Raw genomic sequence first — 13,956 nt, 5'->3', positions numbered from 1 at the left:
GGAGCTGGCATCAATTCTTCCGTAACTAGAGAGTGTAATACTAGAGAGATTTCATTTACCTATACCAATGAAAACAGGAAAATGTAAATGCGCTTATTTCTTGAAAATCCAATGGGTATTCTAAGGCTCACAGATTACCCTTCATCTTCGCCCCTGATGGATACCATCCCATTGTGGAATCCTGGGAAACGAGAATGTGGATGCTTTAGCAAAGAAGGGCAGCACTGCTACTTACAGACCTGTTACTAAATCTACATATTACTCTGTGAAGAGATTTATTAAATCTACATACTTAGACGTAAACAAACAAAATTTGATAACACAATCCCAAGGAAAAAAAATGGAACTCTCTGCATCAAAATCCATAGTTAATTCCCGATTTACCACGAAAATCGTCTGTAGCTGCATTTAGATTGGCAACAGGCCATGATTGTTTGGCCAAACACCTGCATAGAATTGGAATATATCAGTCCCCTAACTGCCCATTGTGCAACTCAAACCAAGAAATGGATTCGGAACACCTCAAAATCTGTGCTTCATTGGCTGGTCATTATAATATCTTTGAAAAATATTGGAGTGCAAGAGGTCAAATGACTTTATTGTCAAACGCCTAACATTAGAAAACAACAACAACAACAACAACATTTGCACTGCAGAACTGTCAAAACAATCTTTTCAATATGTTTCACAACAAGTTAAATATTTCATATTGTGTCTGCTTCATGTTATTACAAGGTTAGTACTAGGCGGTAGGTCTCTCTACGATAAGATAGCATTGTTATAATTCGAACATGCCACAACACCAAACACAGGGATTATATTGAAGGAGGAGTACGAGAACTATGTCTTATGTCGATGTAGATTTTGTTGCTCTGACAGTGAAAAATTAGTAAAGGGAAAACGATTATGGATAAAAAATATTCAAACCTAAATAAGTAATTTTTTTTTTAAGTTCAAAGGAGGGAGTTCAAACCCAGTAACTTCCCCCCTTGCAGACTCCCCTGATAGTAAGAGACATTAAATTTAAAATGTAAGGGGAGAAAAAGTACAGTGAAGCTTTATCGTTTTCTTCTACTATCATCCTTTCTACTACTAACATTTGCTTTTAGTATCATTGAGTTTGGTTATCATCGAAATTCTGCTAATTGTCATTTTTGTCAGGTCATGTAATTACCTTTCTCCTGTATGAGTAACATTCATACAATCGTTCATGGTTCATGATATTTCAGGCAGCCAGACTTTGGCTTTGGGAATTCATAGTCTTTACAGTTGATTAATGAAATGTTGAATCATAGCTGTTAGTGAATTTTGTTGACTGTTACAGCTAGAGTGTGATTTTATTTTATGTAATAAGATTCCAAAAAGAATGCTACAAGTATTAAAATAGTAGAGAGATATAAAGGTTAAATGATAAATTATGAATAATTGATTAAATGGCGATCTTACTCGTGTTAATTATGTAAGCATGTGCGGCTTACAGCTGTTTCGGTGCTACTTGACACCATCCTCAGAGCCTTCTGTGTCTCAGTGCCATCTCAACTTCGCTGCCTGTTGTGTGGGTGCATTCGTGTGATGAAGAGTTGTGTCAAATAGGGTGTGTGTTCTGAAATTGATCTGTGTGTTGAGAATTTGATTAGGGTATGTTTTAGTGTGTCTGTATATTTCATATTGTTCTAGTGTGTTGAGTTTTTGGTTTTTGGGTTGTGTGTGTAGGATTTCCATGTCTATATTTATGTTATTGTATGTGTGGTTAGCATTGGTTATATGTATATGAAATATACAGACACACTGAAACACACCCTAATCAAATTCTCAACACACAGATCAATTTCAGAACACACACACTATTTGATATAATTCTTCATCACACGAGCACACCCACATAACAGGCAGCAAAGTTGAGATGGTGCCGAGACACAGAAGGCTCTGAGGATGATGTCAAGTAGCACCAAAACAGCTGTAAGCCGCACATGCTTACATAATTAACAAGAGTAAGATCGCCATTTAATCAATTATTTATATTCAAGTGTTAAAAGTAGTGTACGAAAGATTCAATATGGATTATAAATTATGATTCTGAAGTCGGTAAACAAATTGTGGACATAACCCATACATACAAAATTCTGCGTACAACACAGCCATCAGGACAATTATTGCAAGAAAATTGGTAAAAACAACTTGACGAAACTAATAGTCTCTGGGACATTTAATTTAATACAAATTTTTCATGACATTATAATGAAATTGGAGCTTTACTATCTTATCACATGTTTGCTATTCATTAAATGTTACAGTGTCTATGTAGCTCTTCTGCTGAAATCCTATAAGGTGTATAGATGGATTTAATATTATCGTTGTTGTTTGTTGTTTAGTCAACAGTTCGAAGACAGGTTTAAGTCACACCAATAAGGTATCACTCATGAGGAACTAAGCTGAGAGATAAAGCGTAGGGTAGCCAGTTCCTTTCCCCCTCCATTGCATACATCGCTGACTAGTAACACATTTCACTAATCAGACTTCAGATGTATATAAACAATTGTTTTTCCTCTGACACATATTTTCAAGTGATATGTAGTGCCTGATAAAGATGTACATATCAGCCAGAACCTCAATCAGAGGAAAATATTATTGTTGTTATTGTTATTGTGATAATGTTAAGATATAACATCTCTTGTAATAGTTACATGGTTTGTACAAAGATATAAGGTTATAATATGTAATAAAACCATTTGTATGTGGCTAAATTTTAGTTTTGGAACAAATTATCTCTCTAACACTATTTCAGATAATGACAGTAATTGAAGATCTGTTGTAATATTCATATTTTTAGAGATCTACAATATTTATAATTTTTCACATAATTTAGTAATTTGTCATTATTGTCATCTACAATAATTTATAAAATCATGAGAGATTTTGTCTGAATTTCATCGTTGTTTAATTACTTTTGAGAAGAGCAGTCTTATACCTTCCATCCACTCCTCGAATCCTTCAGCCAATGGGAGCTGGATATGTCACTTGCCTTTCTTACGTCACATAGATATATTCCCTAACTTTCCTTCTGTGCTTGTCTGCCTGCCTGTCCACCCACCTGCTCTTCAGCTGACTGTCATCAGGCCACCGGCGTGGCTCAGTCGGTTAAGGCACTTGCCTGCTGGTCTGAAGTTGCGTTCGGGCGCGGGTTCGATCCCCGCTTGGGCTGATTATCTGGTTGGGTTTTTTCCGAGGTTTTCCCCAACCGTAATGTGAATGCAAGATAATCTATGGCGAATCCTCGGCCTCATCTCGCCAAATACCATCTCGCTATCATCAATCTCATCGACGCTAAATAACCTAGTAGTTGATACAGCGTCGTTAAATAACCAACTAAAATGAAAATAAAAAAAATAAACTGTCATCAGGGTGAGGAAAAGGGGGATGCTGTTTAGTTGCAACGTCGCTCTTTGGCTCTGTACATTCACTTATTATAGGTTAAATAAAGTACCTATATTTATTTCGTGTCTTTCAGGTGGACATGGAACTTTTATCGGCTGCATCAACTCATTTGTACATATTATCATGTATTCATATTACTTCATAACATTGACATGGCCACAATATAAAAATAAGATCTGGTGGAAGAAGTACCTCACACGACTACAGATGGTAAATATTTTAAATATAGTATCTTTCTACAATCTAGAATAAAATTAAAAATATATTTTTAAATTTCAACATTTTATAGTAACTTTTGTGATGTAAGGGGCATATTCAAGAAAGGTTACGGTACCTATTGTAAAATAGGCAAAGACTCCTCTCGATCACCTTAATAAAAAATTAGGAATTAAAAAGAAAGATTGACATTGTCATTATTTGAGATAAACTTGCCTTCGTCTCTTCAATTAGTAAACATATTTCATATTTACCATATAGACTACCTGTTTATTATTACCAATAACAGTATAGACTACATGTTTATTATAATGAACAATATATAGACACACATTCACGAAGTGATTTCTAAGAAAGTGCAGAAGAGTATCTAATTGTCATCACTGACTGAGATAAATAGTGTATGAGCTGAGGTATTGATACTTTAGACCAGCGGTCATCAGCACAGTGCACTCTCGTGCTAGCATCTCTTACCTGCAAGCACGCTAGTGCATTCGTGGCTGCTGGCGGGTATGCAGTAGTTCAGTGGCAGGGTTTCGTTCCTGCCAGAAATTACGTCAGCAATAATAGTTTAATGAAGCACACAATGTTCATGTATGCATTAAAATAAGCATATTGTATATAATTAATAAATACACAGCATGTTCGTTTATAATATCAATAACCTAAAAATATAAGTCTCTTCTGAAATTATTGAGGGAGCCAGTGAAAGAAGCGAACAAACCACAAACCCTGATATGTAGAATATCTCATTATTTCACTGGATTTTAACCTTTCACCTGAGCCCAAGAATAAATAATATGAATGATTAGAACCGGAGATAGATAGATCAGAGGAATTGATACAAACTGTTTTTCGAAAATTTCGTAATTTAATATCTGCCGAAATTAGAGTTCCAGAAAAAAATATACAAGGATCAAATTTATTTTAGAGTTAAAAATGTCCGAAAAATTAAAAAAAAAAAAAAAATGGAGATAGCAATATGAAATCTTGATAGGTTTGAAGTGGAATGGCTCTTGTGCTAGGACAGGAAAATGAAACAGAACAGCTTCAGTCCACATAATAATAATAATAATAATAATAATAATAATAATAATAATAATAATAATAATAATAATAAATAATATAAAGACTACTATAATATTCTTTTCATTTTTCTGAATTTCAAAGTATATCATACTAGTGTTTAACCAGCATAAATGTTATTTATGTAATAGAACTGCTTTTATTAAATTTAAAAACTCACAATTAACTCGAAAACTTTAAGCAATAAAAACATTTTAAAACAAATTTTAAATCACCACTATGATTTCTATGAGAATCTGCAGTTCTGACAAGACAAAAGTTTAGTCATTCTACATAGGCAAATCCGCCAGGCAAAAATGCTCTTTTGTTTAACTCGCCGTAACACAGAAACTAGTAAAGATTTTGAATAGCAGCTATGGCAGCTTTCTCCGTCTCTCTCTTCTACCATGGTGCATGTTCTGATAAACTCCTTACCCGATACCCATTTCAGCAAGTGCTGACAACCACTGCTTTAAACGATGTGAAGTAATATCTAGGAAGTGATATTAAATACTGGTACATATCTTTATGCAATATAAAATACTCAATGTCCATATAGCATTTTGCATACACAGCATTTGGAATATTCTAATTGATAGGAAATTATTGTAAACTTATATTCTTGTAATAATTGTTATGGATACTAAATGCTGCAACTGCTTTAGACTGTGGCGAGGCAACCATCCCTAATCCCTCACTTAATTAAATCGGACCCTGATATAATTTTTAGACTATCCGAAGAAGCAAATATGGTTTTAATCGACAGAAAATGAGAGAATAATTAGTTTTATTGATTTATTTAATGTGTGTTTCATTTATAAAGAGTGTGCAAAGGAGCCTCTTTTTCTTAATAGCACCATGTACAGCTCGCGCAAAAGATCTGAAAGCCTGGCTGACGTCATAGGGGAGAAGCGGGGGGCAGAGTGCAAACAACAACAAATACGCCCTAAACATCTAACTGAAAACATTGAGCTGCTAGTCGGAGTCTTCAAGCTCTGCTATCCCTTCCATTTCATCGTCATAGCTGAAATCACCGTCATCGTCATCATCGCTGATCCCATTGAGATTTATGATAATTGGATCTATGACGTCATCAAATAGTACTTACCAGTCCATATAATGTTCTATTTTTTTAATATTTTCACAAAGAGGATGCCAATCGAGTTCAGTCATACTGTTACATTTCTGCCCACATAGTTCTCTTTCTGAATTTAATTTACAATCTATGTTTCTGGAAGCAACCCATCCCTTCACTATCGACAAAATTCTCTCAATCGAGCTTAATTCAGGGTGATAAGGGAGAAGTCTAAGTGGGATATACCCGGCACTTTCAAGAATTTCCGTAACAATAGGTCTAATTTATTGCAACTTATAAACACTTAAACTAACTGTATATACTCAATTGAAATGTTATATATACACACACGCACTCTAACTCTATATACACGATTTAAATATCAATACCATATCTACATGCACACATTTTAACTCCATATACATAATTTTTATGGTACAGTATTACACACTTAAAAATGTTACAACTGAATACTTCCATAACATAATACAGGAAGACTACTACGTACCTACAAGCGCATATTATAGCGAGCATGCGACTGACTGACAAAGAGAGAAATGTTTTGCAAGTGGAATATATGCCTGACAAGAAACTGTTATCTACCATTTAAATTTCAATGGTCTCGAAGCTTTCAGATCTTTCGTGCAAGCTGTAACTATTTGTCTAATTTTGGATTGTTTAGGTATCAAAACGTACGAAATAAAACATGTTTTTATAATTAAAAAAACATATCGATTGCTTAGAAAATGGATATGCACCATTAAAATTTAACTACGAGTACAAGCTTCAAAAAGTAAGGTAACAAAGAGTTCTCATGGACAAACTTTATTTCAGAGGCAGATATATTGATACACTATAGTAGGGCACTGGTACGCATTACTTTTCAACATAGTCACCATGCTTGTCCAAACAATTGTTCGAACGGTAGACTAAGGCATCGATGCCAGCAGAGAAGAAATCTATCATGTCCCTGAAGCCATGTCATGATGCCTTGCTGAATGGTTGTATCATTGTTGAGTTGCTTACCAGCAAGTGCTTCTTCAAAGAGATGGAAACCACTGGATAAGAGATCGGGACTGTAGGGAGGATGGTCCAGTAGCTCCAGCTGGAAGCGCCGTAACAACTCATGCATGTTATTGGCTGCATGTGATCTGGAGTTTTCATACAGCAACACGACGCCTGTTGAGAGAAGTCCAGGTCGTTTTCTGCGAATTTCTTCCTACAAACGCCCCAGTGTGAGACAATAACTGGCAGCATTCATTGTCACTCCTCTGTTGAGAAGCACGTCCTTGTGTTCCCGAAAGTCCGTCGTCATAAATTTCTTTGTGGAAAGAGCTGCTCCGAATTTCTTGAGTTGGGGATGATGCATGTTTCCATGACATAAATACTTGCTTCATCTCCGGTGTCGCATGATGCACCCATGTTTCATCTCTTATGCAGGAACAGCACTCCTTCCTCATGAAACCACGTCATCAAGTGGATGAGAGTCAATTCCATCTGAGTGGCTTTGTGGTCTTCTGCGAGTTGCCTTGGCACCCACAGTGAACCACTGGGATGTTGAGTTCCTCAGCAATGTCGTTAAGTCAAATGCGACGATTGTCCTGAATCAAATCTACAATACGGCATACATTGTCATCTGTGGTGGACGTGCTTGGCTGACCTCATTATTGGTAGTCATCTTGCATATCGTTATCGAACTCAGCGCCCCAAACCCACACTTGTTTCCGTGACATGGCATTCACAGCGTACACCTCAACAAATTGACGAATTTCTGCTGGTGAGGTGTCCTTCAGATGCAGAAACCGGATCACATTACACACTTTCATGTTTGACCGTGTTTCTGTGCGCAGCCATCTTACAACTGATATTTCGAGGGTCTGACGCAACATATGCGCCATCTAATGGCTACGTGATAAAGCTACGAACTGCTGCTGTGGCCCTGGTGGAAAATTCGAATAAGAGGGGAATATGCCACCTGTGAGAGCTCTTGTTACCTTACTTTTTTAATCACTCTCGTAAAATATTCATTCATTCATTCAATCTGGCGGATTAAAGCCATCAGGCTTTCTCTACCACAACACCAGAATACAAAGATATATACAAGAAACAAGTGCAGAGAGAAATGGAAATAATATTAATACAAATCATAGAATTTTAAGAAAGGAAAAATATTAAAAGAATTTAACATTGTTCTATTTGTGTCACATGTTGATGTTAGTTCTCATGAAGTATTCAGAAGGTTCCCCATTCACTGCCCAGCAATGCATAATTCTATATTGGAAGTTGTTTAATGTTTTCAGCAACACTGTCCAGTTTACTCGCCACTTCTTGGTTTGTATTTATTCAGAAACTTTTATTTATATATTAACATATTACATATTACAAATTAGGTAAAATTAATGAGAATTTGTCATTGTAGGTTGTACTTAAACATATTTAATCAGAACAACCTTCATAGCCTTATTTATATTTACCATTTGCTTTGCATTAATTCAACAATTTTACATCATTTGGAACCATAGACTTTGAAAGATATGGAAATTTTAGCGATAATATAGGGTGCGGCAGTGGGATATGACCGTTTTTATAGCTGTGTTGTGGGATACTCAGAATGAATTAAAAGAAAACACATACTGGAAGTAATCTAGTACAATGCAATTAATTAATGTCTGATTACTTTTTATAAACTACATTTCGTAAGTAGCCTCCACTGCAATGAATACATTCTTGCAATCTGCTATGAAAGTTCTGCATAACTTGCCCCAACAAAGCAGGTTCGATAGCACTAATTCAGTTCTTTATGTTTTGTTTCAGCTGGCTGATGGTGCAAGGCTTGTTGCGATACACCCTATTTTCCAGATAATCCAATGAACTGTCTCTGAAACATGTTTCCAGGACGAATAATTTCACGATTTAAAGACATTGCCTGGCTGCCAAGATCTCCTGACCTGACTGCAGCTGATTACTTCCTATGGGGTTATCTCAAAAGAAGGGTGTATTGCAACAAGCCTCGCCCCATCATCCAGCTGGAACAAAACATAAGGAACGGAATTAGTGCCATGAAATTTGTTTTGTTGGGGAGAGTTATGCAGAACTTTCATAGCAGATTGCAGGAATGTATTCGTTGCCGTGGAGGCTACTTACGAAACGTAGTTTTTAAAAAGTAATCAGACATTAATAAATTGCATTGTTGTTGTTGTTGTTGTTGTTTTCTAATGCCAGGCGTTTGACAATAAAGTCATTTGACCTCTTGCACTCCAATATTTTTCAAGGATATTATCATGGCCAGCCACTGAAGCACAGATTTTGAGGTGTTCCGAATCCATTTCTTGGTTTGAGTTGCACAATAGGCAGTTAGGGGACTGATATATTCCAGTTCTATACAGGTGTTTGGCCAAACAATCATGACCTGTTGCCAATCTAAATGCAGCTACAGACGATTTTCGTGGTAGATTGTACTAGATTATTTCCAGTATATGTTTCTTTTATTCGTCCTGAGTGCCCCACAACAAGGCGATAAAAACCATCATATCCCAGTGCTGTACCCTATATATCATTAATGAATACCAGTAAATAAAATAAAAATAAATAAATCTTTATGAAATAGGGAGAAAACATTATCAAATACGTGGAACTGGAGGTTGAAGAAAATATGGGTAAAATACAGGAGAGCCCATAAAATACAGAAGACCTGGCAACCCTAGTCTGCTTGATCTGTTGTAGCTGATCCCTTATTCTTCGTTTTAATTCTTCCAGGCCTCGTGGTCTGGCCTGGTAGACCTTCCATTTCAAATAGCTTAAAAAAAAAATCAAATGGCTTGAGATCAGGGGATCTTGAGGGCCATTCAAGAGCCATTGTTATTCAATTGTTTTTATTAGCTTTTCTCTATGATTGTTTAATTCATGGCCCTGTTATTGTCCATAGTGAAAAACTGATATAGAGAAGCATTTCTCTTTGTTATGGAAGTTACACATTCATTAAGATTATAAATTGGAAGCAATATTTACAAAACTATAATTTATAAGGTAAAAATATTATGTTTTCATGCATTTTGAAACATGAAGAAACCAAAAATTGAAAAATAAGTAAGTTATATTGTGTCGTTAAAAACACTCCTTGTCATAGCTTTTATAAATGATAAACAGTTTTTGAAAGCAAATTCAAAATATTTCTTTTTATCACCTCTTATAACTTTTATATATATAGAATTTGTACATAAAATTAAAGAATATGAAAGCTGCAAGCAGTGTTCCATTCTTCTTACTCATCTTAAATATGACTTGTTTTCATTGTAATAAAAGTTTTTATCTTGTCCTTCTGTATGCTATGTGTTTCAGCTTCAGTTCCTGCTAGTGACAATCCATGCTGCTCCAATCTTATTCATGAAAGACTGCACTTACCCGAAAGTCATAGCAGCGTTAATGGTGTTTCAATATTCATTCATGTTTGTGCTGTTCCTTGACTTTTATAAGAAGACCTACCTGAAGAAATCTGTGTAACATGAAATAGAAAGGGACAACACATTACACAGCGAGATAATCTCATGCCTTTTAGACATAACTCAAATTAATTTCTATAAAATAGTTAGAAAATAGAATAACATAAATGACGTTATATTTGTTATATTTACGGCATGTGAAATAATTTTTATCTTGAGAAAGATAGAAATTCTTGAACTTTTTCTATGTAAAAAAAAAAAAATCTGAAAAATTTATGTGGTACAGTAACTAATAATTCAGTAATTCAAAAACATGTTTGAAAACTTAACAGAGACAGTTGAATTATTTGACATAGACTAATTTTACCAATAATGTAGATATTAAGTTAAATTATTTGCACTTATAATGCAACGTCTGTTGAATATGCTAAAGCTATTCCTGCTAAACCATATTCAGCGGATAAAGAATACATTTTGGAGCTGTAACAGGTCAGCTGGTCTTATAGTAAATTAAAGCTGATTATGACGTCAGTGATTGTGATAATGAGGAGGAGCAAAAGAGGATGGAAGAGGTGAGCAGAAAGAAGACAAGTGTTGAAGAGATGGAAGAAGACTATTAGGAGGAAAAAAGTGATGTTGGCAGAGATGGTCATGGCAACGAAGAAGAGAAAGATGAAAAAGATGATGATGAAAATTAAAGTGAAGATGATGAAGATGAAGTCGAAGATGAAGATGATGAGGATGTTGGAGATGAAGATGAAGATGAAAATGAATATGATGACCACGACTAGGGATGTAACCTATCTGGTTTTGTACAGGACAGTTCAACGTAATTGTCCAGTGTCTGGTCCAGTTTGAACCAAATGCCTAATGTCTAGTTTTAGAATTTTTTGTCATAAAAGTTATGTTGAAGTAAAATTATTAAAGGAATTTTACTGCGTGAATGAAGTAAGCTATTTTTAATGTTGGCTGCAGTGTTGTACTGAGCTTAGAGTTGCTGAGCAGTGATCTCGAATATTAAATCTTGAGTCATCATTAACATAAGGTTTTATTCACGATTTCCGGGGACAGATATCGACATATGAAAAAAACCACTTTTAATATTTCTGTTAGTTTGCCATGCAATTGTATTACTTTCACACACTTTAAAGAATAAAAATACTCATTCTATTTACACACTAAAAATATTCACTCTACTTAACCACTACTTAAACTACTACTGGATTTTCAGAAGGGTGAATTTTTTAAGTATGTCTTCTCTGAATCCCCAATTTTGCAGCAAATTCCTACAAGATCATGTTGAAGTTGGTTAAGATAACAAGCATGGTTCAGACAGTTTTTAAACTCTTTCTGGATTTTTGGAATGTCCACATCATGTTCACTGAAGAAAAAACTCTCTCCACTGAAGCATTACTTCCAGGAAGACATAGAGATTGTAAAGTCAATTTCTGGAGTTGTGAACAGGAAATAATTTGCTCAGAGAATAAGATCAGGATTTTCATTTCAATTTATATTTCTCTGAAATCACATATTTCTTCAAGTAAGAAATTTCATCTAATAAATTATTTCATCCAGATCAAGTCTGTGTATATTTTAAGAAAAGTTATGGACAGTCTCTTCAAATATTTATCTTTCTGATGATCTCAGAAATAGACTTTCCATAGATATCTTATTTTGTGAATGAATACCCCAGTCACTGAGATATTCAACAGCATTTTCATAAAATTATAATGACACTGAAAATCCGGAGGTATACAGAGTAATTCAGAAATACTTTGACAAACCTTAGGGGCATGTTCCTCACACCAAAACAAGAAAAAAAGTTCATATAAACATATGTCCGAAAATCCTTAGTTTTTGACTTGTTAATGACAGAACATAATGAAACATCTGTTAGATATTGTCAGCTTGGTAGCAAGTGTTGCAACTTTAATCAATTCAGAAACTCATAAAAAATGTTCAAAATGTTCTCCTCTTGCTTCCACATATGCATGTACTCGTCGGGTCATGGACTCCTTGGCAACACGTAGCCATCTAGGATACAATGGGTGCATCAGCAGACTTGTATCGATAACATCATTCGATATCTAACAAAATGAACAGTTACAAACTCAAGTTGTTGAATTGTACCTCGAAACGCGTTGAACATAAACTTTCATTGTTATGAGTTTCTGAATTGATTAAAGTTGCAACACTTGTTACCAAGCTGACAATATCTAACAGATGTTTCATTATGTTCTTTCATTAATAACTAAAAAACCAAGGATTTTCGGACTTACAGTATGTTTATATGAACTTTTTTTCTTGTTCTGGTGTGAGGAATATGTTCCCAAGGTTTGTCAAAGTATTTCTGAAACACTCTGTATAAGGACAAATTATTAAATTCTGGGACATTCCAAGGACGTATTTTTTTTGGGGATGAAAGCAAAATTCTGGGACTGTTCCCGGGAAATGGAGATGCCTGGTAGCCTTCCTCTAATGATGAGATTAGGAACACGATTTAAAGGATATCTTGTTGATATCTATCTTCCAGGTCTGCATACTTTGGAAGCTTTAAAAGAAAACCTTGATCTAAACACACAATCAAAATCTAGTCAAGTGTTATGTGCTGTGGAAAAGAGTGAATTCATTGTTTCACTGATTGTATGTGAAGAATTATTTTCATTAACTTTGCCTATAACAAGCAAAGCACTGTAGAAAGTCAATTGTGATCTCTTTCAGGCAAATGAGAACATTGTAAATATTTTAAAACTGACATACGTGAAAATTGAGAAGGGGTGTTCAAGAAGCTTTTCACTACAGAAATATCCCGTTTATCATGCGAAGTTGTGATCAAATTAACCATATGGTACCGGAATTTAAATACCTCTGTGGTACGTAGCTGACCAGAATTTAATGCATTCGTACGATTACCAAAGTTGACTTTTGGTTTTTTCAATGATAAAATGATAAAGCTGACATTAGGAATGAAAAAGTTAATAGCTTCTTGCATTATCTCACGTCAAACACACAGAGCATATTATATTGGAAGTACATGTGAAAGCAACACTACAAAAGACTATTTTAGAAGAAATATCTTTATTTATTCCTGGGTGATTTAATCAATCAATCTTTTTAATGTATCCAGTTGTTTGTTGACAACATAAAGTCTACTATAGTCCACTGTAGTCTTTTCAGTTCTTATTTTTCATGAGAAATGAGGAGTATTTTGATCGGTGTTCATTACAGATGCCTGTTGCTAGTAGCCAGAGTTGGGATGTAGACAATATATACTGCAGAGCTGTGTCTTCTGCAACTGGTACTGATGATTTTAATTTACGTCTTTTGTGGTTGAAGATGACAATTAAATGAAAGATTCATTAATCATAAATCAATGATTTCATCATTATCTTTGATATTGCCAAAACATTAAACAGAAAGCAATTCAAAGAGTACACAGATACTGCTATTACTGAATCGTTTTCTGTGTTCCCCGACAGTGATGGACTGAAATCAGAATTTCAAATAGGTGTGTGGAAATGTAAATGGAAAAGAAAACAAAATTCCAAAAATTGATTGGCCAGAGTGTGCGTTTACAGTATTATCTTAATGTAATGACTTCTTTGCAAGTTCATAAACTGTGCTTTATGTATCTTAGCTATGACTCCTGTATCTACAGACACATCTGAAAGCACATTCTCTACACTAAGAAGGCTGAAGAATTATTTTCGCAATTCCATGTGAGAC

At 34.9% G+C, this 13,956-nt stretch overlaps 1 protein-coding gene across 1 annotated transcript in view; it reads left to right on the top strand.

The window, feature by feature from the left end:
* The window catches only part of LOC138710591 (very long chain fatty acid elongase 7-like), a 45,261-nt gene extending 33,451 nt beyond the window's left edge, over nucleotides 1-11,810 (top strand). Inside the window, exons 7-8 of the mRNA XM_069841585.1 lie at nucleotides 3,509-3,645; nucleotides 10,130-11,810. Coding sequence (XP_069697686.1) covers nucleotides 3,509-3,645; nucleotides 10,130-10,291 — 299 coding nt within the window. The 3' untranslated portion in view covers nucleotides 10,292-11,810. The remainder of the gene's footprint in view (nucleotides 1-3,508; nucleotides 3,646-10,129) is intronic.
* Nucleotides 11,811-13,956: the final 2,146 nt, after the last annotated feature.

Source organism: Periplaneta americana, chromosome 12, assembly GCF_040183065.1.
Source record: "Periplaneta americana isolate PAMFEO1 chromosome 12, P.americana_PAMFEO1_priV1, whole genome shotgun sequence".
NCBI lineage: Eukaryota > Metazoa > Arthropoda > Insecta > Blattodea > Blattidae > Periplaneta > Periplaneta americana.
The sequence above is the reverse complement of the archived record's forward strand: the minus strand, read 5'-3'. Positions and strand labels throughout refer to the sequence as shown.